At 39.8% G+C, this 27,830-nt stretch overlaps 1 protein-coding gene across 1 annotated transcript; it reads left to right on the top strand.

Moving 5' to 3' along the window:
- LOC122672763 (protein CLP1 homolog) lies at positions 1-27,830 on the top strand. Its single transcript, XM_043870247.1, has 11 exons — positions 1-263; positions 851-919; positions 1,070-1,165; positions 1,586-1,827; positions 2,045-2,183; positions 2,302-2,358; positions 4,732-4,866; positions 26,628-26,863; positions 27,456-27,500; positions 27,619-27,759; positions 27,817-27,830. The coding sequence occupies exons 1-10, from the start codon at positions 39-41 to the stop codon at positions 27,704-27,706; spliced, it is 1,332 nt and encodes a 443-aa protein (XP_043726182.1). The 5' UTR covers positions 1-38; the 3' UTR covers positions 27,707-27,759; positions 27,817-27,830.

The following is a 27,830-nucleotide window of genomic DNA, read 5'->3' as shown; positions in this document are numbered from 1 at the left end:
AGAAGTTGAGAGGAGCGGGGAGTTGGCTAGAGTTGGACATGGCTTACGCAGGTGGTGGGGGTGCGCCAGGGCTTGGGGGACTGTCGTCGTCCTCGTCGACGGCGATAAGACAGGTGAAGCTGGACAAAGAGTGCGAGCTGAGGGTCGAAGTCGGCATTGAATCTCCTCTTCGCCTCCGTCTTCTCACTGGCACTGCAGAAATCTTTGGCACCGAACTCCCTCCCGAAATTTGGCTTACTTTCCCTCCTCGTCTCAAATTCGCTGTAAGCCATCATTTCTTTCTTCTTTTTTTTTTTTTTATTGATTTCTTGTAAGCAATCGAAACAGTGAACCCAGTAGTTCATTTTCGTTCGGGGCCAAAAGCCCAGCATTGTGTTTGCTTATCAAAACTACTATCAATCAGAAAACCATTCAAGGTAAGTAATTGCAATATCTAATAATCGGAGCTTGTCCCATCTGCGGGATATCCAAATTCATATTTTCAATTGCTGACTAGAATTATGTTTTGAGACGAGGGTTTCATCTTCCAAGTGGACCTTCTCAGTGTGTGAATCTCATTCGGTCATGGATAATAAAATTTTCAAAATTTACTAATTTTTCAGTTCTGCTTCCTAAAGCGTCTTTTCAGAAACTAGTAAGTTTCTCGGCGACAAAAATAGTTCAAAGTGCCTTGAAGTGCTTTTCAATTTCAGTTATCTATAATAATTAGAATATTTCAGAGTCGTTGCCAGTTTTGGAAAAATATTTTGTTGAATCTATCTTAAAGCAACATCTTAACGGTTGAATCATTTATTGACCTTTCATCCTCTCTCAAACTCTTATTTACACAAGTTCAAATCGCATATATCAGGTTTTCACTTGGTATGGCGCCACAATTGAATTGGATGGGATTACTGAGACTGATTATACTGCAGATGAGGTTTGCTTCATTGTTCTGCTTCATATTAACTACTTGTATTGAGCAATAGATTCTTTGACCAAAACCTTCTCACATAGATTTCTATTTGTAGTTTGTTTGTTATTGTGGTTGCTTGCTTGACGAATAATGCCTTTCTAATGTTCAATTTAGACACCTATGATAAGCTATGTAAATGTACATGCCATATTGGAAGGGCGGAGGAATCGTGCCAAAGCATCCTCAACCAGTGACTCTGATTCTTCTCAGGTATTGTTATGCATGTGTGACAGTTCACAGGTACCTTGTAAAATCTAAAAAGGTATTTTCACTATTTGTGAAAATTGCATGAATGTTCCTCCATTAGTTGTGGGGTTGAAACTTCTCGTGTTCTATGGCCAACAAGGGGAAAAAAAAATGTTGTTTGTTTTTCAGTATGATACCTTCTGAGGACTGTATAGTCTTTCCCTATGCTGGAGAGGAATTAGGTACAGAGGATATGTGTCTGGAGAGATAAGTAGGCTGCCAATATGCATGGAAATTGGAAGCTGAATACATTTTACATGCAGTTTAGTGACATCCAATATCTTGTTGATCGGTGTTTGTGTCTCAGAAAATCCATCATAGATCCTTTCTGTTCTTCCATTGTTTTACTTTGAATCTTGGGTAATGATACTCTTAGTGGTTCAGGGCCCCAGGGTGATTGTTGTGGGACCGACAGATTCAGGAAAGAGTACCTTGTCAAAGATGCTTCTTAGCTGGGCAGCTAAACAAGGATGGAAACCCACTTTTGTAGACTTGGATATTGGCCAGGGATGTATAACCGTTCCAGGATGCATTGCTGCTACTCCGATCGAAATGCCAATAGATCCAGTGGAAGGAATCCCTCTTGAAATGCCCCTTGTCTACTTTTTTGGGCATACAACCCCTAGGTAACAAAATTTGCATTCTCAACTAGAAACTTTACTTTGAAAGATTTTGATGTTTCATTGATTAAACAACCATTATTTTTGAAAGCTTGGGTAGCCTATCACCTATGGCAACTTAATACAAACTAACGTGTTTCTGTGTCCAATCTTAAGAGCCATTTTAAAAGTGATGCATCTATGTCTGATCTTAAGAGGCATTTTTCAAAGTGATACTTCACAGTGTAAATGCAGAGTTGTACAAGGTGCTTGTGAAGGAGCTTTCTCAAACCCTAGAAAAACAATTTTCTGGTAATGCTGAAGCTCGTGCTGCTGGTATGGTGATTAATACCATGGGATGGATAGAAGGTGTTGGTTATGAGGTAATTTTGCTCAAATACTGACTATCTAGTGTTTCAGTGCAGAATTACTTTTCTTTCTGATGGAATTTATATCACTATATTTTTTATGTTCTTTTCAAACTTAGTATTCTGGTTGCAGTTACTTCTACATGCAATTGACACACTCAATGCCAATGTAGTTTTGGTTCTGGGCCAGGTAAATACCTTTCCATCTTTGTTAATGCTTTTTTAATCTTCTCCTCCAACTACCTTGTGCATAGCTGGATTAGTGTCATTATGGTGATTTGCAAAATATCCCTTATTTATTAAACTTGTGGCAACATAGGTATCTATATTTGAGTTATAGATGATAACTACTGTTTGAAAATTAAAAGAACCAAGATGCGTAATCTACCTTTGAGATCCCTTCTGTCAAAATCAAGCAGACGAAAGACACATAATTGTCCGACAAATGGAACATGACAAGTAGTATTGGCCCTCCTAACCATAAAACCCTAGTCTTGTTGGGTGAATCTTTAAGTTATGAACCACTTCGGTATGATTGGGGTTAGTTACTTGAATTTCACCCAACTCAGGGAAATGCACAATCTATTCTTAGATAGTATTAGTAGTAGTTGAAAACAACTCAAAAGTTCTATATTATATTATAGGTATTCTAACATGCCATAAACTAAAGAGCTTAGTTTATCTCATTTCCTGGGGGTTGTTGGGGGGGGGGGGGGAACTGCCTGTTATCCTCGCTGGTCCTCTCATTTTTTCTGGACAAAAATTTCCTAGCTTTTGACAGAAATTCTAACCTAAATTCATCTTTGAAATTCATTTTTAAAGGAGTTTTGTCTATTTCTCGGTTGATACTTTGCTCTTGGATACGGACTCTGGCTTAGGAGAGTTTCTCATGAATGACAAGGGTTCAGTAATGGTGGATCTCTATTAGATACTTGAGTGGAGACCAGAAAAGAGAAGAAATCAGTAGGGCAATGTATAGGAATTTGCAGGGATAAAGTGGGGAGGGAAGCATAGTTCCATGTTTCTGTTTCGAGCCTGGTTTCGACTGGGCTCAAAACCAAAATATTTCTCAGAACCTCGAAATTTTGATCTAAACCTGGAAGGTTTTGGTAGTTGGTTTCGAGTGAGGGTGTTCGGGCCCAAAGGGATAAATTAGGTCCCAAAACTTCTAGGGTCAAATGGCCCTCTAAACATAGTGAAACTTTTCGATTTAAAAGAAACACACCCAAAATGGTACTTGGACTCTAGGTTGGTAGTATACGCGGTAAGCTGCTGTATACACTCTTTAATATGGCCTATTCCATACAAAATTTAGTACTAGAATACATGTAATTACATTAAAACAACTAAAATTACATTAGGAACGAATAGATATAAAATTTTAAACCATTTCCTAATTATCAATTATTATACATGATTCATTACAAAGAGTCGAAGATATGGGAGTCAAGAATACAAAAATTGCACTACTCTTGTATAGGAGTGATTTGGCCAAAAATCACAAAAGCCAAGTTTCCCCAAACCTTTTTGTCGAAACTAGCGAAGTTCACGAAATGGGTCGAAATTTTGACCCATTTCATTTGAATATTGGGTTTTATATTAAGGAAATGTATCATTTCGGTCGAACCGATACATTTCGTCTAAATTTCGCCTGAAATTCTGTGTTCTTTGCGTATTGTTTGAGCTTTCATTTCGACATCTATTGAAAAAAGGGCGTACCCATTGCGCGAGGCTCCCGCCACTACAAGGTCTGGGGAGGGTCATAATGTATGCAGCGTTACCCCCGCTTCGCGGAGAGGAGACTCGAACCTGTGACCACTTGGTCGCAATGGAGCAACCGTACTGTTGCACCAAGGTCCATCCTCTAAATATTTAGCGAAATTTTGGTAAAACTTGAACTATGGCGGGGAGGTTGTTGAAGGAAAATGGAGTAAAGAGAATTTGCTGAAGTGTCACTTTTCTTTTCTTATGTAATGTATCAAGTGTTATTTGGTTAGAATGTGCAACACCACATGTATTCAAATCAACAAATTAATAAACTATTATTACTTAGCAATATTGCTAAGCAATGAAATCATAAGTTTTATTTGGTTGCTCCATTGCCACCTATTGGTCGGGGGTTCGAGTTTGGAAACAGCCTCTTTGCAAAACGGGGGTAAGGCTGCGTACATTATGACCCCAGAGTCCCAGACCCTGCAATGGCAGGAGCTTTGGGCACTGGGTACTCCCTTTTTTTTGTATTACTTAGCAATATCTGCCCAGAATTAGCAGTGGAAGAGGATGGCATCTCCACGTTTTTGAAATATTAGAGTTGCCAAAAAGCAGCTGGTGTCTCCCTCAAATGACTACCCACGACCATTTGCCTAGCATTTGACTAGTCATTTAGACAACACCTTACATGCATGATCTGGTATTACTCTTTAATTTCCTCTGAGCAGCTTTTTCCAAACCCGAGTTTGTTGCTCTGCCTTTATTTAGGGAGTAAGGAGGATGGGTTTTACTTGGATGAACATTTTTACACCTTCCCTGTATTAATGCCTATATGTGTTTGTAAATTTTGTAGGAGAAACTATGCAGCATGCTTAAAGATGTTCTGAGGAATAAGCCTCATGTGGATGTTGTGAAACTCCAAAGGTCGGGTGGCGTTGTATCGAGGAATGCAAAGGTTCGTCAGAAGGCAAGGAGCTACAGGATAAGGGTAAAACTGCTATATCTAAACTCAATTTTTTTTTCTCGGTAGCATTAGTGGTAGTAACAGTGACAAGAATTGTGTTTGGCCAACTGCTGGACCATTAAGATTTTTTACAACCAGGCTTTAATGGTCCCTACAAGCCATATGATCTCAGGTTAATTACAACCTTATTGCAAAAGTCAGATTGTTTGAACCGTTTGAACAATGGTCAGATGGCCATTGGACCTAGGGGCTATTTTTATATTATAATTATAGTTAAATTTTTCAGTGGGAATCTACTAGGCAAGAACTCAAGATCTCTCTTCATTTTGCAATAATTGCCTTGGCTTCCATGATAAATGCTCTTGTTGTGTAATAGGTGCAAAACTTGCTGATTATATTCTGAATATATATCCTATGATAGTTCTAGTGTTCGACAGACCAGTCTGACCATCAGACTGTCAACTGCTAGACCAGGATGGAGCAAGGTCCAGTCTGGTTTAAAAACATTGACAACAAGTGGTTCTTGAATGTGAGGTCTGAATTAAAACAAAGTGGCTCCTTTCTACTCCTCTCTCTCCCCTCTGCATGTGTGTTCTCTTTTTTAATCTTTATATTTTCAGGGTCATTTATGTAGTTGGTTTATGTGTTTCATCGTTTCCTAGTTCTTGCTGATGCAGAGCAGCACCAAGGCAGGTTCTCTAAAAAGTATCAAGAATGAGGAAGACCTTGACTAATTAACTCAGTAACTCAGCCATGTGGTTCTGTTTTGGACCATTTTCTGTTTCATAAGTGAACCAGGTTCAGTTATGTTTTTTCTCCAAATCATTGGGGTCTATTAGTTTTAAAAATTATTCTTTCTTTTTTTTAATAAGGTAGTTGGGTTGGTAATGCAAGCTGAAAATTCAGATTATGGATCTTAGATGCAAATGATCAATCTGTGATCAGATCTGAGATAAATGAAGCAATTGCATTATTAAGGGAAAAAAATCAGATCGATGGAAAGGGAGGGAAAAAAGATGAGATCGATCGGCTTCGAAGGAAGAAGAGAGAAGAAGGGGGAACAGAAGAGAAGAGAAGAGAAGAAACCAGGTATGGGAGACCAATTCTGTTGCACTGCTCAACAACACCAAAATTTTGTTTTAAAAAAAAAAAACTCATTCAATACTTAAATTTTGATGAAGGTTTACTACATATATAACAAACAAACAATTCAGCCTTATCCCAACTAAATGGGGCCGGCTACATGGATCCTTGCCCTCCAATCAGCTCTATTCAAGGTCATACTTGATACAAGGCCTAAGCTATGCATGTCTTTCCTCACCACTTCTCTTTTGGTCATTTTAGGCCTGCCCCTGGCTCTTTTAGTTCTTTCAATCTGAATCAAATTACTCCTCCATACTGGTGCATCCAAAGGCCTACGTTGAACATGGCCATGCCACCTCGAACGACTTTCTCGTAGCTTATCATGTATTGGAGCTACTCGCAAATCAGCTCTAATATGATCATTCCTAGTTTTGCCACTCATCTGTCTCAACATCCTCTTTTCCGCTACACTGAGTTTATTTATATGAATCTTCTTAATTGCTCAATATTTCGCACCATACATCATAGCCGGTTGTATGATTGTCCTATAAAATCTTCTTTTAAGAAATGCACCGATCACACAACACTCCGGATGCACCTCTCCACTTCATCAATCTTATTTTAATTCTCTGTGTAACATCATCCTCTATATAATTTTCTTTATTTATGATTGAGCTCAGATGCCTAAAATAATTACTTTGCGGAATATCCCTTTCATCAATTTTCTCCACCTCATTATCCGTCTTAGTGTAACTAAAGTTAAACACCATGTATTTCATCTTCGTTTTGCTTATCTTAAAATCTTTTGCGTCAATCCTTGCTTTGGTCTCATCCACCAAAACAATATTATCAGCACCAAGGATCCTCATCTTTAATGTCTTTGGTTAAATCATCCATAATAAGCACAAGCAAATAAGGGCTTAAAGCTGATCCTTGATGTAACCCAATTGTAATTCGGAATTCACTACCTTGACCCCCCACAGTTTTCACAACACCATCACACATATCTTTAATTATGTCCACATGTTTACTTGAAACACTTCTCATCTCTAATACTTATCAGATTAACTCTCTATTGATTTTATAGCCTTTTCTAGATCAATCCTTTTTGCAATCTCTAAATCTTTCCACAAGTATCCTAAGTAAATTGCTTTTGTTATGGATCTTCCTGGTATAAAACCAAATTGGTTCTCCGTAATAGTAGTTTCTTGTTTCGGGTGGGTTTCAATAATTATCTTCCATAATTTCATAGTTTTACTCTTTAGTTTTATGCCTCTATAGTTATTGCAACTTTTAATATCACCTTTATTTTTGTGTATAGGAACTCAAATGTTTCTCCTCCATTCATCTAACATTTTCCTTGTGCTCATAATCTTATTAAACAGTTTAGTTAGCCAAGATAAACCACAAATTTCTATGCTCTTCCACAGTTCTATTTAGACCTCGTTTGGGCCTTGTGCCTTGCCTACTTTCATCCTTCTTAAAGCTTCTTTTACTTAAAAAACCCTAATTTTCCATATATATCTGCAACGTGTGATGTCTTGATCGGTAATGCAATCTCTTGGGATACTATTACTCGAAGTCTTTTCATTTAGTAGGCTGCAGAAATAAACTTTCCATCTTTGCTTAATGTCCTCATTCTTTATTAGTACTATACCATCTTCACTTTTAATACATCTAACTTAGTCGAGATCTCTAGTCTTCCTTTCCCTCATTTTAGCTATCTTATAGATATCTTTTTCCACTTCCTTTGTGTTCAGATTGTTATAAAGATATTCATATTTCTTCGCCTTGCTTTTCCCACAATCTTCTTAGCTTCATTTTTGGCAAATTTATATCTTTGTGGATTCTCTACATCCTTAGTTCTTTATACTAGCTTTCTTAGTCTTGATGGTTGCTTGAACCTCATTATCCCACCACCAAGTCTCCCTAAAAGAATGATATTTTCCTTTTGATTCACCTAGAACATCTTTTGCAACCGTCTTAATACAAGTAGTCATCTCATTCCACATGGTCTTCTAAAATTTCTAAATTAACTCATAAAAGGATAACTAATCACTCTTTTATACCGACTTAAAGTAAATAGACTCAAAACAGAGCTCTTAAAGCTATTAGTATCCTAATCTAAGTATCTAACTCAAATACTAATTATTAATCCCATGTACTAACTGTACCCCTACTTTATGGGCTTATAAATGAAGCTCATGACATTAATAAACCCAAAAATAATAAGCCCATGGCCCATAGAACCCAACCATGAGCCAAAATAAAGTTTTCCGAGGCCCAATTGGACACCGTTAACTGCATCAATTCTCCCAGTGTTGGAAAAAATTCGTCCTCGAGTTTTATATTAGGAGAGAATCAACACCATTCGATCAACATCGTTGAACACTTGTTTTGATTTAATGTTGATCTAATGCTACTCAAAAAAATCAGCAACGATCTGCTTCATTACTTCCAAGATTTCTGGAGGAAGAAGAAAGTCAATCATCTCGATCTTTTATGAATAGCGTCAAGTTGTGTCTCTCCGATTCGAATCTGTTCTTGGGGCTCCACATCTTCAATCGTACCGTTATCTAAATCCTCATATTCAATCTCGTGTTCTTTGCAAGGGGATCGAACAGGTAGAGTTGTATCCATGTCATGAACCACAATCTTCTCGTCTACCTTTGCCGTTACTAGTGGTTATCCTCGTTTCTATCTCATGTTCTTTGCGAGGGGATTGAACAGGTAGAGTGTTGAATAATGTAAACCAGAATACCGTGGGGGGGGTATTCTGGTCTTTTTGGTGGTTTATTTTTATGTTTTATGTGCTGCCTAGCTATGTCGGCTATGGCAGGGGTGTATTTGTCACTACAGTGTATTTATTGAACTTATAAATAGATGGCTTGGCTGATCATTCGATCATTCAAGCATTCCTCAGTTTCGGGTTTTGATAACATGGAATCAAAGCCATCTTCTCTGATCTAGGGTTTTCAAAACCTTCCCCCCTCCATTGTTCTTCTCTTCCTCCATCGATTTCTTCTCTTCTCTTCTTTCCCCTTCCTTGGTTCTCTCCATCCTTCAAGGGCAGCACTAATGAGGTGATCCCATTATGATCTAAGTGCTGCCCTCCATCACACCTCAAATTTAATGCCCTAAATACAGATCACGATAGCTGCTGTATTTTCGTTTTGCGATTTTTGGACTGCTCCTATTTTTTGGAGATCAACCCTATCGACTTGGAAGGTTGATTGTTCACCTTGGAGCACCACTGGCAGGCCTCTGGACAGCATCTATCACAGCTGCAACATCACATACTGAAGCCCTCAAGTTACAGCCCCTCTTTTCCCTTTATCGATCTTAACTGTCAGGGTTTTTCAAAACCCTGACACCTTATCGATCTTGGTCTTCTGGGCTGCTGTTTGAGGAGATTTTTTGAGGGACAATTCCCTTATTATACTGCTACACTCGACCTGTCTTTCAGCCCCAACTGCTGCAGTTTTTTGAAGATCTGATTTTTCCCAATTTAGAGGATCGATTTCTGCCAGGCTGAAATATGGGTGACTCAGAGATGAGTACTGCTACTTCTGGAGGAGATCAGACTAGGACTGATTTTCTTCCCTATGCTGCTGCCATTAAGCTTGATGGTACGAACTACTTAATTTGGGCTAGATCATTATCCTTGACCATGGCTGGTAGGGGACTCACTGGCCATCTTACTGGCACCACCAAACAGCCTACTGAAGAAGGTGCTGCTCGTACTAAATGGGCTGCCAATGATGCAATGGTGATGTCCTTTGTTCTGAACTTTATGACTACTGACCTCTCTAGTCAGTATCTTCTCCTTGACACTGCTACTCAAATATGGACAACTGTCAAGGGTACTTATGATCGTTCAGGTAGTGGTGCTCAGGTTTATGAAATCAAGAAGACACTCCAAAACACTACTCAGAAGGAAATGTCTGTCACTAAATACTATGCTGCCCTCAAGTGTTTATGGCAGCAATTGGATCACTATGCTCAATTTCAGCCTATTACTACTGCTGACATTACTGCCTATCACTCTTATGTGGATCAGTTTCGGGTCTATGATTTTCTAGCTGGCCTCAATGATGATTATGATCTTATTCGGGTGCAAGTTCTTGGTCAGGTTCCTTTCCCCACTTGAGAGGAAACCTTTTCTTATGTGCACAGTGAAGAGAGACGGAGGGCTGCTATGATGATTACTCCCAAAGTTGAGAGATCAGCCTTACAGACTACTGGCTCCACCCCAGATGCTTCTTTTGACAGTGTTGCTGCTACTGCTACAGCCAAAGAGCCTGTGAAGTGTGATCATTGCCACAAACCATATCACATTAAGGCTCAGTGTTGGAAATTACATGGTAAGCCTGCTGATTTTGAGGCCAAACGTGGTCGTGCTAAGCCTAAAAACAAAGCTAATCACACTGAAAGTGTAGCTCTAGCTCCCACTACTGACATCGGTTTCTCCTAGGAAGAACTTCAAGCTCTCCGGCGTCTGTTGAACACATCCGCTGCCCCTACTACATCTGTTGCCAATTCAGGTTCCTTCTTTGCCCGTACAAGTATTTCCTTTGCTGGTCATTGTGCATCAGTAGTTTCCACTCCTTGGATTATAGACTCTGGTGCTACTGATCACATGACAGGTTCTTCCAGTCTCTTTAACACATATTTTCCTGCTTTTGGTAAGGACAAAGTCAAAATTGCTGATGGGTCCCTCTCCTCCATATCTGGGAAAGGATCCATTGGATGTTCTCCTTCTCTTACATTATCCTCTATGTTGCATATTCCTAAGTTTACCACTAATCTTCTTTCCATTAGCAGTATCACCAAATCTCTAAATTGTAAAGTGACTTTCTTTCCCACTCATTGTGTTTTTCAGGAACTGGACTCGGGGAAGACGATTGGATCGGGTAAAGTGCATGGCTGATTGTACCTGCTTGATGGAGACCCTGCATATACTCAGGCTTTACCTTATAGGCTTTGTCACCCGGCATCTTTCTCTTCTGAATTACACACATGGCATTCTAGACTAGGACATCCACCCTTAGGTACTTTGTCTACTTTATTTCCAGCATTAATTAAAGATTGTAATAAGGAAGATTTCTTTTGTGAGCCTTGTGTCTTGGCTAAACAGACACGTTCAACTTATCCCATTTCTAATAAAAGATCTTCTTCATTATTTCATGTTGTTCATACTGATGTGTGGGGTCCTAGTAGAAAATTTTCTCTTTCTGGTCATCGGTGGTATGTAACCTTTATTGACTGCCACTCTAGGTTCACTTGGGTCTACCTTATGCACACAAAAAAATGAAGTTTTCTCATGTTTTCAGCACTTTCACCAGCTGGTTAAAACCCAATTTAATGCCACTCTTCAAATTTTGAGGAGTGACAATGGAACAGAGTATATGAAAGGTCAGTTCCAAAAATACCTGGTTGCCCATGGAATCCTCCATCAGACCAGCTGTGTTGATACTCTAGCCCAAAATGGTGTGGTTGAGAGGAAAAACCGCCACCTCTTGGAGGTAGCCAGAGCTCTTCTGTTTGCTCGCAATGTCCCTTTCGTTTATTAGGGGGATGCTGTCCTTACTGCATCCTATTTAATTAATAGGCTGCCCAGTCGGGTCCTTAATTCTAGACCCCCTGTTGGGCTATTACTTGGCTTGTCTTCCTTTATAGTTCCCCCTAAGGTTTTTGGCTACGTTTGTTATGCCAGGGATACAAGGTCCCCTGGTAAACTTGACCCACGTAGTCTCCGCTGCATTTTCCTAGGTTACTCTGCTACACAGAAGGGGTACAAATGCTATTACCCTCCATCCCGCAGGACTTTTGTCAGCATGGATGTTGTGTTTCATGAGAGTGTTTCATACTATGTGTCCCCACCTCTTTAGGGGGAGAGTGTTAGTGAAGATGTGCTGACTATAGACTCTCCACCTCCACTCTAGTCTGTTTACAATGAGTCTGAACCAGTTCGGCCTGCCCCTAGTAATCCCCCTGAGTCAGGGGGAGAGATCCCTATACAGGGGGAGACCACCTCTATTCAGGGGGAGCAGACTACCCCTGAGACTACCTCTGTCCAGAGGACCATTAGTGAATTTCAGAGGAGGATTGGTGCTAGTAACATGAAGACCTATGCAAGGAAACATAAGCAGGTTCAATCAGCTGTTGCTCCAGTACCCATCCAATTGCCGAACCTGGATCCAGAACCTACCTCTCCACCTGGTAATGTTTCTTCTCCTGAGTTATCTATTGCTATTCGCAAAGGTGTCAGGACTTGCACTCAGCATCCCATATCTCATGTTGTTTCTTATGACTCCCTTTCCCCATCCTTTTGTGTTTTTGTTTCCTCTCTTTCTTCTGTTCGTATTCCTAACAATTAGCAGGAAGCTTTATCAGATGGAAAGTAGAAGGCAGCCATGATGGAAGAAATGGAGGCTTTGAAGAAAAACAACACATGGGAACTTGTGGTTCTTCCACCTGGGAAGAAAACCGTTGGATGTAAATGGGTGTTTGTGGTGAAACAGAAGGTGGATGGCACTGTGGATAGGTATAAGGCACGGTTGGTGGCCAAGGGGTTTTTCTCAGACATACGACATTGATTACCAGGAAACCTTTGCATCTGTTGCAAAGTTAAATACTGTTCGTGTGTTGTTATCATGTGCAGTCAACCTTGGATGGGATTTGTAGCAGCTAGATGTCAAAAATGCCTTCCTAAATGGAGCACTGGATGAGGAGATGTATATGGACATTCCACCAGGGTTCTCTTGTGATAGAAATAAAGGGAAAGTGTGTCGGCTGAAGCGTGTACTGTATGGGCTGAAGCAGTCACCTCGAGCATGGTTTGGTCGGTTCCATAAGGCCATGATTTTTGTGGGCTATAAGCAAAGTAATGCTGATCACACCCTCTTTATGAAGAGGGTTGGTGAAAAACTCACTGTTCTTATAGTCTACGTTGATGACATAGTGGTTACTGGCAATGATGGTGATGAGATTAGACGGTTGAAGACCTTTCTTGGCCAAGAATTTGAGATTAAAGATCTAGGGAAATTAAGAAACTTCCTTGGGATTGAAGTGGCCAGATCTTCTAAAGGCATATTTCTCTCCCAAAGAAAGTATGTCCTAGACTTGTTGGCTGAAACCAGGTTGTTAGGCTGCCATCCTTCAGACACTCCTATGGATCCTACTGCTCGGCTCAAGGAAAATGAGGGTGAGCCTGTTGTTAAAGGCCGGTACCAAAGACTGGTAGGGAAGCTGATTTATCTTTCACACATTCGTCCTGACATTGTTGTCACCGTGAGTACTGTGAGTCAGTTTATGCATGATCCCTACACTTCCCATATGGAGGTTGTTCTTCGTGTTTTGCACTATTTGAAGTCAGCTCCTGGAAAAGGCATTCTTTTGTCTGCACATGGTCACCTACGGATAGAGGCATACACTGATGCTGATTGGGCTGGTTCTGCAGATCGCAAGTCTATTTCTGGGTATTGCTCCTTTGTAGGTGGAAATCTTGTCACATGGCGTAGCAAGAAGCAAAATGTAGTTGCTCGTTCTAGTGCCGAAGCTGAGTTTCGAGCTATGGCACAAGGTATTTGTGAGTTACTTTGGCTTAAAGGTTTGCTACAAGATCTTGGTGTTTCTATTCGCCTTCCTATGATGTTGTACTGTGACAACAAGGCTACGATCAGCATAGCACACAACCCAGTACAGCATGATTGTACCAAGCACGTTGAGGTGGATAGGCATTTCATCAAGGAGAAGTTAGAAGATGGGCTGATTTGTATTCCCTTTGTGACCTCTGCTGATCAACTTGCTGATATCTTCACCAAGGGACTGCCTGGAAAGTCATTTCATCCTAATCTAGTCAAGTTGGGCATGATCGACATCTTTACTCCAACTTGAGGGGGAGTGTTGAATAATGTAAACCAGAATACCGTGGGGGGTATTCTGGTCTTTTTGGTGGTTTATTTTTATGTTTTATGTGCTGCCTAGCTATGTCGGCTATGGCAGGGGTATATTTGTCACTACAGTGTATTTATTGAACTTATAAATAGATGGCTTGGCTGATCACATTCGATCATTCAAGCATTCCTCAGTTTCGGGTTTTGATAACATAGAGTTGTATCTACGTTATGAACCACAATATTCTCATCTACCTTTGCTTTTACTTGCGGTTCTTATGGCTGGATTGCTAATATTGCCTCTTTTGGCTTCGAGCAAATTTCGTCAACCAGTCCTTGAAAAGAAGATGTCTATAATAGATGAGAAGGCTTTATGGTACACAAATATTTGTTGCGATCAATGATTCTGCTTCGTGCTTTATGTTTCCAGCCACTCTTGAGCCACTTTAATGATGCACTTGAAAGATTAAAATATCTCACAATAGGCATCGTCACAATATTGAGAAATTGAAAATTCAACAAACATCATCTTTAGATTTAATGATGATTTCATTGGTCGATGGGGTTTAGATCCACCTAAAATGTTAGGTTTCAGAAAACCTCACTAAACCAGAATCGCAGACTAGGTTTAACAATTCAGAATTAAAGGAAACTCAAATATATCAGATCTAAAATTCAGATGCAAACAAGAATAGGTTCAAATATCAAACAACAATAGCAGAATGACATGTTAAAAAGCCAAACAAATCTGATGGTTGGAGTAAGACTGTTCTTGTTTCAATGCTGCAGGAAACTGGAAAACAGGGGCAGTAACTTCAGTAAATAAAAATTTAAATTACTTGAAAGGGAATCTGATCTGCAGGAGGTTCTGAACGAAGGTTCTTCATTAATGAAGGGTTCCAGTCACCAAATCACAGGTTGATCTGATGGCTGGATTCAAGGATCCAGTAGTATCCTTTAACAATGGTCCTCTCGAACGAGAACAGAAACCAGCAGGAATCTATCTCAGTTTGCAGGAATTTTATAGACTAACAACCAAGTAATGTGAATGAAATTAATTATCAGCAAGTGAGGATTGATTAGCTCAGGAATCAATTACCTTAAAAAGCACTGTTTCTGAAATGGTTGTGCAGAATATGGGATTGAAGGAAATAATTACTTGAATGCTGAAAGAAGAAGAAGATAAGGAAGATATGAGCTATGACATCACAACCATAGAATTTGGTTAGAATGACCACAAACCAGCTGTTGCATCACCATAACAACCTAGCTGAATCACCATAGCACCATCACTGCATCGCCTCAGGATTTCAAGAAGCAAGAGCTCATAGTGAAGTCAAATCATCCCCTCCTCAACAACTTCTTTATAAAAACATGGTAATGGGATTCCAAATAGGAATCAAGAACAGAAAATAAGTCAAAAAAAAAAGAAAAAAGGATAGGACCCCTTGTTCAAAATTCCTAGTAGGGTGTCCCAAAAGTTTTAAACACTGTTAAGTAGTGTCTTAACTAAACAACAAAGAAGTCTCAACTAACTAAAACACTTAAAGGTGTCTCAACTAACTGAAACACTTACATAGATAGTGTTCCAATTAGATGGGACACTAGCTTAACTAGAAACAAGGACATAACTGGATAAAGCAAACAAATAAAAGAACCAAAACACTAGCCCATGGTGGAGAAGGCTGAGCTTGTTCACTGCTGGCCCAAATGAGGTGCACCATTCAGAACAGAGTCAACCCGGCTTAGTTGACTTTTTTTCCCTTCTTGTATTTCTGGAATCCCATTGATCTGCATTATTGGTCTTTGATAGCATCTCCGCCACAGAACTCGAGACGAACTTGTCATTGTGCCAGTCATCATGAGTAAAATAGCAGTTTTTCTGTTGGGCAAACAAACTCTGGTCTTGAAAGCATAGGTAGCCATGGCCAGGTTTGCAAGGTTCAGCTCTGAGATCAATATTAGCAAGCTGAAAATCCAGATTATGGATCTCAGATGCAAGCAGTCCCAATGATCAAATCTTTGATTAGATCTGAGATAAAGGCAGCAACTGCGTTGTCAAGGGAAGAAATCAGATCGATGGAAGGGGAGGGAAAACGTGATGAGATCGATCTGCTTGGGAGGAAGAAGAGATGAAATCAGGTATGGGATACCAATCCCACATGTACTGCTCAATAACATCAAAACTCTTAAAAAACTCATTCTTTACTCAAGTCATTTCTATTGATGAGATGTGTTACATATATAACGATCTTCTAAAATTCCTAAATTGACTCATAAAACGATTCTTAACTACTCTCTTTTACGGACTTAAAGCAAATAGACTTAAAAACAGAACTCTTAAATTGATTAGAAAAAGGGCGTACCCAGTGCACGAGGCTCCCGCCATTGCGGGGTCTGGGGTATGTACACAGCCTTACCCTCACAGAGAGGCTGTTTACCGACTCGAATCCGTTACCACTATGTCGCAATGGAGCAACCTTACCGTTGTGCCGTGGTTCGCTCTCTAACTCAAATACTTGACGACTAATCCCATGTATTAACTTTACCCCACTTTATGGGCTTACATGAATAAACCCAAAAAAATAACAAGTCTAAGCCCCATAGAACCCAACCATGGATCAAAATAAAGTCTTCCGAAGCCCAATTGGCCCGATTGGACACCCTTAACTGCATCAGTTGGATTAGGAAATTGTAAGTCCTTCCCTTTTAGAATTCCTTATAGAGATGTTTTCTATTTCAACATGAACACTCCAACTAAGCCCATGGTTAGAGGAGTTTTAATTCACCCTTTTTTTTAAAAAATAAAAAAAAATAAAAAATAAAAAAACTTAGTTTATGTTGTCTACTCAGAGTTTGAGACTTATATTGATGTAAGGGTCAAACCCTACCTAATGTAGAAGGGGTTCAACTAAGAACCACTCTACAGTAGGATCAATGATAGGTTGCAGCAGAACCTCAAATTAGAAACAAAATCAGAATTAGAAAGTGGACAGAACCTCTATATTCAGCCAAGTGATGGGGGCTGAAATTCAGGTTGAGTGTAGGTCTAGATAGGCTGGATTAGTCCTCCAAATTGGGGTTAATTCTGATCGCCTGATGTCAAGATATGGGGAGGTCACAGAATTAGAAGGTTAAACTTGAAAATAGGAGGACTGTAGCAAACAAACCAACCACCAGAATGGTGTCAAACTTGGATCAAAGGAGGATCTATGCAAGGACAGGTTGTGCTCCAAACAGCTCTCCAATCAGGCAGAGGATTGCAGAGATGTGAGCCTCCAAAGTTGTAGAAGAATCCGGTCTGAAAACAGGGCCGCAAAAGTGTTTCAGGCCTTCTCTTGGTTGTGTGCAGCAGCAGCAATCCTTGGAAGTCATTGGGGGTTGAATCTGGTCTTCAAAGACAGCAGCTTGTTGCAGTTGATAGGAAGCAGCAGCAGGGGAAAACTCGATTGGGGGTTAAGGGAGGCAATAAGAAGGTAGAGACTAGAAGATAGGAGAAGAGAAGAGAGGGGAAAAGGATAAGGAGATTCGTCTCTCACCCGCCAGGCTGTCAGCAGCCCTAAGGTTTCTGCTCTCAGTCAGGCCCTCTCACCCTTCATTACCAAAATAGGATGATAAACTTTGCACAAAGCAATCAAATCAACTTCATTAATTGTCTGGAGGCTACTATGAGCCATTACATATATAGACAGCAATACCTTGCCTCTCAGCCAGGCCCTCTCTCCCTTCCTACATCACTAACCCATGATTTTGCTATTGAATAAATCTGGCTTTTGGCCGCTTCAATTTTTTGTGGGATTCAGAATTGTGCTTGGGGATGGGTATTCCTTGGTGAGATGCTGAGGTTTTGCTGATGGGATGTTAGCCTAGTTCCAGGTGGGATGCTTGGTCCATATCTTTCTTCTAGTCCTCCATTCTTTTAATCTATCCACCATTGATTCCGGTAGTAGTTCATGGTTTATATATTCAGTTTTCATTCATATTCTATTGCTGTATTCTTTGTTTCATAATGAGTACATCTCAGATTTCAACTGTGTCTTCAATTTCAGCCACCAGATTTTACTCTTAAGTATACCCATCATTTCAATTTTTGAATCTGTTATTGCTTGGATTAAATCATATATCATTTTACTTTCTGGAATCTTCAGACTATGACCTTGTTCTGAATTACTGTACTGTTTTGTTTCAGAGTTTAATCTAAGATTCTAATCTATTGATATTTCTAAGTACTACTTGCTGCTGTTGCTTAATCTGGTTACATTCTATTGCTGTTCTGAGATCTGTCCACCTTCACTGATATCAGTTCTCAGTTCTAGAGAGTTCTCTTCAAGTTGGATTCTTCTGTAACTTGGAATCTCACCGTTGGATTGGTTTCAATTTCTGTTATTCTGTTCTCATAATAAAAGAGTAATCCATTGCATCCTGAAGTGCATCTGTTATCCTGATCTTGGTTTATTGAGTTTCTTTGATTTTGGCCATTAATTCTTCACTGCAGTTCTGGTTTATTACTGTGTTTCTGATCCTAAGCATTAGGCTTTTAGAGGCCATCAAGACTTTTTTAGTTACCTTTTTCTTGCCTTCTCTCAATTTTCTGTTGTACCCAGTTGTGCCTTTTTGCTGCTCGGTTGCATATTTTTTTTACTTTCTGTTATTGTATTTCTTCCTAACACCTCCAAATTCTGGAAGAGCAGAACAAGATTCCAGTAGCCAGCCATGAGTAGTTTTGAAAAAGCCTCATGAGTTGAGTTGAATTGTGCTTCGTAAGTACTCAACTCAACTCATAAAAACTTATCCTGATTAAATGGGGTCAGCTACATGAATCCTGTCCCATTATTCAACTCTACCTAAAGTTGTATTTCTTAAATATTAATATCCAAAGTACTCGCTAGTCTTATGGCTGTTACCAAGGGTACAGAAATTATTGTTAATATTCTCATGATGAAAGGTCTGATAGTATCCATTTTATATATTCCTGTTGTAATGATAATTTTAGAATTCACGAGATTGTAATCTTGTCCTTCTGTAGACATTAGATTGTGTCATACACAATTAAATAGTTAGATATTATGAAAGCACACTAGCATAGTTTTCATGGCGTCTAGGCGACTCAAAGCGTTAGAGGGGGCCTGGACGCAAGGTGACACCAACAAGGCAGCCAGGGTGCCCGCCTAGGAGACCAAGGCATCTGGATGCTTTGGCATTGCCTTTACAAGTATGTATCAAACCATTCTTAGTAGAATTATATCAAAATATCATTTAACTTATCGGAGTACTGATGCAAAATTCCAGCTACTCCAGCAGAAGAAAGAGGAGAAAACAGGCCAGTATGGCCTGCAGTTTGGTCTGGTTCAACTATGAACCAGCTTTTTGGTTCAAACTGAACCTGCGGCATATTAATGTTTCAGTTCTGGTTCTTCTAGAAACCAGAATTCGTGGGGTCTGTTTAGGAGTTTTAACTCTTTATTTTATTTTTTATTAAGCATATTAGTTAGGCTGGATTAGGACTCTATGAGTCCAGCCTTGTTGAAGTTTCTTTCTTATTTTATGTGGAGTCGTACTCAGTTAAGACTTAAGACCACCTCCAAAGTCCAAAGAACGCTATTGTTTGGAGGAGTTTTAGGCTTAGTTTGAGTTATGTTTCAAGTCTTTTATTTAAATATATGTATGGGCTATGCCCTACCCAAGAGGGCAGACCTTGGCGCAATGGTTGTTCCATTGCAACCTAGTGGTCGTGGGTTCGAGTCGGGAAACAGCCTCTCCGTGAAGTGGGGGTAAGGCTGCATACATTATGACCCTCCCTAGACCCTGCAGTGGCAGGAGCCTCGTGCAGGGTCCTTGTATCAAGTATGACCTCGAATAAAGCTAATTGGAGGGCAAGGATCCATGTAGCCGACCCCATTTATTTGGGATAAGGCAGAGTTGTTGTATTTGATTTTCTCTTTTACTGGTTTGGTCCCTTATTTCCTGCGATTCTGAATTTCATTGAGGTTTCTTAAACCCCATTAAGTACATAATTTCTATAAATAAAAAAAATAAATAATCATGTGATTTATTAAAAAAACACTGAAGATAGTTGCGCTAGAGTGCTTGTACATTTTCTCCTACATGGTGGGTAAATTGAAGTACATTTCTCCAACTTCTTAATGGTTCAGTTTTCTATTTGAAACTTTCCGGCATGTCATGGAAGCAGAAGTATATGTTGGATTACCATTGATTGAATTCAAATGGACCTCAAACTTTAATCTTTTAATGACTAAGAATAGGTCTTGTTTATACTTATTGTTAATGTGACCAAAAAAAAAAAAAATACAATCAACCAGAACCTATGAAGAAGATGGAGAAGAAATGCACAATGGAGATGGAGAAGATGAGAAAGGGTGAACATGATAGGAATGGAATGGAATACCTATTGTGGTCTATCCCCAAGGCATATATAAACTAGGTATCCTCCTAAAATTAGGAAACCCTTTAAGAGTCAAATTACACTAAGGAAATAACAACTAACCTTTAAGAGTCAAATTACAATAAGGAAATAGCAGCTAATTCAACTACTTGACACTGACTGAAACACACTAAATTACCTCCAATAAAGGTATAATATCCCCCAGTTGTTTCTTGTTTCTCCACGTAGTTAAATTACCTCCAATAAAGGTATAATATCCAGATATTGATTTTCTATCATCATGGCTGCCTTCCCAATCTGCATCAGTATAGGCCTCTATTTGAAGATGGCTATGAGGTGAATATAAGATTCCTTTTCCAAGAGATGACTTCAGGTACCTCAATATTCTGTATGCTGCCTCCAAATGAGAAGAGTGAGGATCCATAAACTGACTCACAACTCTTACTGCAAATGCTATGTCTGGTCGGGTATGAGATAGATATATCAATCGGCTGACTAATCTCTAATAACTACCCTTGTCCACCGAGTCACCTTCCTTACTTTTCAAGTGTATATTGGGCTCCAGAGGAGTATCGGCTGGTTTACAACCAAGTACTCCTGTATCACTCAACAGGTTCAGAGTATATTTTCTCTGGGAAAGAGGTATACCCTTGGCTGAATAGGTAACCTCGATTCCCAAGAAATACCATAATCTTCTCAAATCTTTGACTTCAAATTCTATATCCAGGTAAGTCTTCAACTTCTGAATTTCTTGTGCATCGCTGCCAGTGATCACTATGTCATCCGCATAGTTTTTTTGATACCGAGTATCGATAGAATTTTGTATTTAGTGGAGAAATGTTTGAAAAAAAATTGTGGTTGGGAAGGTCATAGTAGCAAAAACTATTGGAATTTTTATTTTATACATCGGAAGAATCCGTTTTGTTATTAATAGACCGGAAGAAGGGAAAAAGCACAATTTCAGGCAAAGAAAACTGAAAAAAAAGAGTATAGAGGCTAGTTCCGTTCCTCTCCTTATCAGTCGAGTGACTTCGTTCCTCCGGGGGGTCTGTCTAACTTCCGCTTTATTTTCTCGGTTTTATTAACGATCAAAATTGTGATATGCTGTCCCACCCTTTGAACAAACAAGGTGTGATCAGCATGGCTTTGCTTATAGACATTAGAAATCATGGCTTTATGGAAGCGACCAAACCAGGCCCTTGGTGATTGCTTTCGGCCATATAAGGCCTTCTTCAACTTGCATACCTTTCCCTGAGTCTCTAGAGTAGCAAAACTAGATGGTATCTCCATATAAACATCTTCATCCAATTCTTCGTGCAAGAAGGCATTCTTGACATCAAGTTGTTGGAGATCCCAACCTTGATTCACAGCACAAGAAATAATGACTCTCACTGTATTCATCTTTGCCACAGGAGAAAAGGTCTTGTGATAGTCAATTCTATGGGTTTGGGTGAACCCTTTCACAACCAATCTTGCCTTGTATCTCTCGATTGACCCATCTGATTTGTGCTTCACAACGAAGATCCATTTGCTGCCTATTGGTTTTTTTCCTAGTGGAAGAGTCACCAAATCCCAGGTTTTATTTTTTCCCAGGGCATGCATTTCTTCATTCATCGCTTCTTTCCACTTCTGTTCAGCTATTGCTTCCTGCCAAGTGTTAGGAATAGTAACGGAGGACAGTGAAGAAACAAAAGCATGGAATGAATGAGTTAGAGAGTTATATGACACAAAATTGGAAATTGGGTGTTGAGTACAACTTCGTTTTGGTTTTCGAACAGTAATGGGTAAATCAAGACTAGGATCAAGAGTAAGCTTACCAAAGTGATGACTAGGAGTGGGACTTGGAGTAGGTACAGATTGTGGGGGTTGAGTGGTGGTAGTCTCTTTGCGCCAAGTTCCACGAGGAGGGAATTTTGTCGTCCCACGAGAGGAAGTCTTCAATTCTTTCCCCCCCTGAACTATAGGCTGCTTCTCACTGTGTCCTTGTTCTTGTTCCTAACTTGTAATCCCATCTTCTAGTTCAACAGATACGTCCTCTACATCCAGTGGAGCAATCAAAGGTACCTCTTCACTTAGAATCTCCCCATGGAGAGGTGCCGGTGGTGCAAAGTAGGCCTCAGACTCCCTAAAAACCACATCCAATTTTCTAGTGGGAGGATGATAACATTTATACCCCTTCTGGGTAGCTGAATATCCTAGAAAAACACACCGAAGCCCTCTGGGGTCGAACTTTCCATGAGGATGGTGATTTCTGGCAAACACCACACAACCGGAAACCTTTGGAGGGACAACAAATGTGGAGGAACCCATGAGAACGTCCAAAGGGCAGCGACCATCCAAGACTCTGGAAGGGAGCCTACTAATAAGATAAGCCGCTGCAAGAACCGCATCCCCCCAGAAACGTGAAGGAACTGCCATAGTAAACATTAGGGATCGAGCCACCTCCAACAAATGTCGATTCTTGCGTTCGGCAATTCCATTATGAGCAGGAGTGTCCACACAAGAGGTCTAATGAATAATGTCATGATTGTCCAAATAGGTGTGAAAAGCACCATCCGTGTATTCCTTGCCATTGTCAGATAATAAAATCTTCACCCTGGCATCACATTGAGTTTGAACCATCTTATGAAATAAGGTGAAACAAGTAAAAACATCAATCTTACTGTGCATCAAATAAACCCAAGTAGTCCGATTGTAACAGTCAATAAAAGTGACAAACATCTAAATCCAGAAGTAGAAACACACCGGGCAGGACCCCACACATCAGAATGTATTAAACCAGAACTCTTCTATGATCAGAAACAGGATAAACATTCCGAGTTTGTTTTGCTAAGGTGCAAGCATCACAAGAAAAATTATTGGGATTACAACTTTTTAATAAACTAGGAAAAAGAACTAATAAAACACCCAAGGGTGGATGTCCCAAACGATGATACCATTTATTTAATTCTAGTAAAGCAGAAGCAGAATCAGAAGACAAGGCCTGAGATGTCAATGCTGCCGGGGAATTATCAAGCACGTACATACCACCAACCACTTTACCACGTCCAATCGTGCGACCCGTTATAAAGTCCTGAAACAAACAATGGTTTGGAAAAAATGTCACTTTGCAGTTTAAGTCCCTAGTTAAGCTACTAATGGATAATAAATTAGTAGAAAACTTAGGTACGTGTAACACAGATGAAAGGCGCAGTGAAGAAGTGCACTGAATCGATCCCTTTCCCGAGACTGGAGAAAGAGACCCGTCAGCAAAATGAACCTTATTATGACCAGATAAAGGAGAATATTGGAAAAAAAGAGAGGAAGAACCTGTCAGATGGTCGGTTGCACCAGAGTCAATAACCCAAGAGTTGGGTATGACCGAGGTGCAATTCCCATCAAATGAAATACCTGTGGAAGGAGTGGTAGAAGAATCAGAAGGCAGGGAAACAACGAAGCAGCCAATAAAGGAGACGCGGATGCTGAAGAAGATGTATCTAAACGAGTCATCATGTCTCAGAGATATTGTAGTTCAGCTACTACTTGTGAAAGAGATTGGTCAGTAGGTTGCTCTTTAGTGGATGCCTGATTTGCATGGGCATTGTTGGAACGATTCGAACCGCCCTTCCCACGCTCACGGGTATCTGCAGGGCGACCATGAAGCTTCCAACAACAGTCCTTGGTATGCCAATCCTTCCCATAGTGGTCACACTCATAGTTAGCAAAAGCGGGAACGACAAAAATGACACAGTCTTATGGTATGGGTTTTAAATGGTAAAAAATTGCAAAACGGATGGTCAAATAAAACGGTAAAAAAAAATAGAGAACGGTAAAAAACGGAAAATGGACGGTACGGGTTTTAAACATTATATTTCAAAAAAAAGGGAACCAAAAAAAAGGGCAATATATTCATATGAATTGCGGACTTTTTATTTAAAATTCATGCTTCTAATTTCGGTATCTGTACATTGACCTTGAGTTGAGGGTGATATCATGAAAAATGTAGCCCTTTGAGTCATCTTTACGTTGGTGAAATAATCAGGTCAATCAGAGTTCGGGAGAGAGAGAGATATGGTCACTTAAGTCCAAGGTCTTAAAAAACTCCAAAAAACATGGGAACGTGTTTTAAATGCGTTTAAAACGGGAATGCTTGCAGGTTTTTCCCATATGTTTGGGAAACATACAACAAAATGTGTTTAAGACGGTAAAAAACGGGAATGCGTTTAAAACTCTGTTTTAAAAGCGTTTTTGCTAACAGAGGTCACACTTAATAGGAGGGCGATCAACAATCACATGATCACCACCAGTACCGCGGGAAGAGTTCCCTTGAGAAGTAGGTTGAGAGCCAGAGAGGAGAGCCGATCTCTTCTGAGTGATGGGATGAACCATGGCTGTACGCCTACTATCCTCAGCTGCAAAAATTGCATAGGCTTGCTCAAGAGTGGGTAGAGGATCACGATTCAGTATATGTGCCCTAATCGGATCAAACTCAATATTTAGTCCAGCCAGAAAATCAATGACCCGAAAACCATCTTCCCACTTCCGGAAAGCCGTAGTGTCAACATCATAGGTTGCAGTGAAGGTTCCCAAAAAATCTAATTGCTGCCACAGAGTACACATCTTATTATAGTATTGGGAGAGAGAAAACTCAAACTGCTTTGTCTAGTGAAGTTTCTGATGGAGTTCATAACATTGGGCGGCATTCCCTACCTGAGAGTAGGTGTCCTGGGCTGTCTTCCAGATCTTGGCAGCCGTATCAAGAAGAAGGTAGTGGCCAGCAATTTCTTGATCCATGGAATTAATCAGATAAGACATGACCAAAAAATTAAAATTAATCCATTTATCTTGTGCAGAACCAACATCAGTAGGCCTGATAGTTGTTATGGTGATGTAGCCAGAGAGACCACAGGAACCAATAGCAAACAGGAACGAGACCACAACAGATAATTGCTGCCATTCAATTTAATGGAGCTGGCTGGAACAGAAGAAAATCACGCTGTGATGTGCCATTTGGGCCAGAGGAAGCAGTCGTGACCTCGGAATTGTCAAGCATGGTTACAGGTTCAAAAAAACTCACATAGTCTTCAATGCATATGGGGAAAAAAAGGCCCTTGGTGGGAGACAACTCACCACCAAGGGTGGGAAAGAAAAACCGACAAAAGCCGGAGGAGACGAGACCTCTACGAGTGGGAAAGGTAGTCGCGAGAGGTGGAGAGGGGGGGCGGAAGAGTAGCGGAAGTGTGGGGAGGCGGAAGGGTGGCGGTAGGTTGGCGGAAGATGGTGGGAGGAGGCAGAAGGTGGTGGTGCTAGGGCAAAATGAAGAGAGAGAGAGAGAGAGAGAGAGACTTCCCAGATTCTCGGATGAATTTTGGCTTTGATGCCATGTTGAATTCCGTGAATACTGGCTTAGTCATAGTGACTACAGCCATTCTTTATTTATAATGTGAGATGGAACAATCTAGAATAGGTACAAGGACAATATTACTCCTATGACAATTTTACCCTTGAACCCATATTACAACTCTCTCAAATTCTGAAATCGAAAGAGTGATGCTCAAAGGAGATCGAACCAGCAATATAGGGCTGAAAGTGTCGCCCAGAAACAGAGTAGCAGCATTAGTTGAATAAAACAGAAATATAGAAGAGAAAGGGAAGAAGAAACTATCAGAAGAGGGGAGAAGGTCACACGACCATTGTTTGGTATCAGTCGGTACCACAAACAACTCAAAAAATTTCCGTTCTCAAATCTGCCCAACAAATTGGGTTGCAAGCATATTTATATAAAAAAGAAATAAAGTTTCCTAATTGAAGTCTAAAACAGAAATAAAATTAAATTCTACTTCCTGAAACGTAGACTAACTAAAATAGAAATTCGATAAAACTCAAATTGGTAATTCCCTAATTGCTACCCAAAATAAAAGATTACATATTTCCCAAATAAAATAATTCCTAAATATCCTACTGAACCTAAAACCCGCTTGGACCCGATTTCTTCTTCATATGGGTCCCCCAATGGGTTTAGCCTGGTCCAAGAAATTGCTCCTGCATCAGAAACCCTTTAAGAGTCAAATTTCAATAAGGAAATAACAACTAACTCAACTACTTAACAATGACTGAAACACAACACTCCTCTCATGGTACACATTTAGCAGTTAAAATATTTGAACAGACCATATAGGATCGGTTTCTCTATTTGGTTCAACAATTGCCACCCTTTGAATTTATTTCCTGATAGCATATACCATGCCTTGGCATAGCATGGTTCTTATGTATAGTTACCAATATCTAGCCATTTTCCCTCAAATTCTTGGGTCCAAGGTACTTGTTTAATATATCTTTCTTTGTTAACCTTTTGATTAGAGGCTTTATTTTCCAAGAATCTTTTGTCAATTTGTCTGATTTGGTTTTTTTCCTTCTTTCAGGAATACTTCTATGGCATTGCAAATGATCTTTCCCCTCACTCCAATCTTGTGAGTTTCAGTGATTTGTTTGTATATCGAATTGGTGGCGGGCCTCAAGCACCACGTTCAGCTCTGCCAATTGGTGCGGAGCCTGCAGCTGATCCTATGCGGCTGGTCCCTGTGAATATCAACCGTGACCTTATTCATTTAGTTCTTGCAGTGTCTTATGCAAAAGAACCTGATCAGATTATTTCCAGGTAAATCATGACATTTGCCCTTCTCCAAGAGGAAAAATCCTCTCATTCAGCTTCTTATCATTTTCCACAACATGATGGTTTCTACCTGAGATTATACTGTATTTCCACGTGGTCGGATGTTCATGAAGTTGAATCTGTCGACTTATAATCCTCCAGGAAATAGAAAATCAACAAACTTTTGGGATCATCAACTTTAAATTTTCTTTACAAAATCAGGGGATTGACAACTTCAATCATGTATTCAAATAGTTTTTCTTATTATTTTCTTAGTTTTTGATCTGGAAAATAATCAATATTAACCTTCATTTGTAAACCGTGTTGATAACCATCTATGATTGGGTTCACTTGCTAGCAATCCATGTGCTTCCAATCCAATTTCCCTTGGATGAAATAAATGCTAAAATTAAAATTTTTTCTTTGGTTACCTTAAGCTGGAATGATTGACATTTAACATTTATCATTATCCAAAGAATTAGTATGAACAGGACGATCATCTAACCGGGTTAGTTTTTTGTTGTAATCTCTTAAAGTCAGTCTATGGATCCATTAATCATTCGTTTCGCATGTTCCAATTTTTTTACTTTCTTTGCAGCAACATAGCTGGATTTATCTATATCACTGACATTGACATTCCGAGGTATGAACTTTTCTAGTAAGTTATTGCATTTGATGCAGTTATGCTGGATGTATCCAGCCACTGGTGTAGAATTTTTTTTTAACAAACTGGATTAGTAATGAAAGATGGTAATGCACAGGAAGAAGATTACTTACCTTGCACCATCAGCTGGAGACCTCCCGAGTAGATATTTGATAGTTGGAACCTTGACGTGGATTGAAACGTGATGTTTTGGGGACAATTGAAGCAGAGACTTCCGTTGTGACATTAAAGTGCAACAGTGATCCTTTTTTTTTTTTTTTTTTTGTGGGAACAAGGCAACACTATTAGTTTTTAGTTAATTCTTCAGTA

The sequence above is a fragment of the Telopea speciosissima genome, chromosome 8 (assembly GCF_018873765.1).
Source record: "Telopea speciosissima isolate NSW1024214 ecotype Mountain lineage chromosome 8, Tspe_v1, whole genome shotgun sequence".
Taxonomy (NCBI): Eukaryota; Viridiplantae; Streptophyta; class Magnoliopsida; order Proteales; family Proteaceae; genus Telopea; species Telopea speciosissima.
Note: the sequence above shows the minus strand (reverse complement) of the source record. Positions and strands in the feature narration are given on the sequence as shown.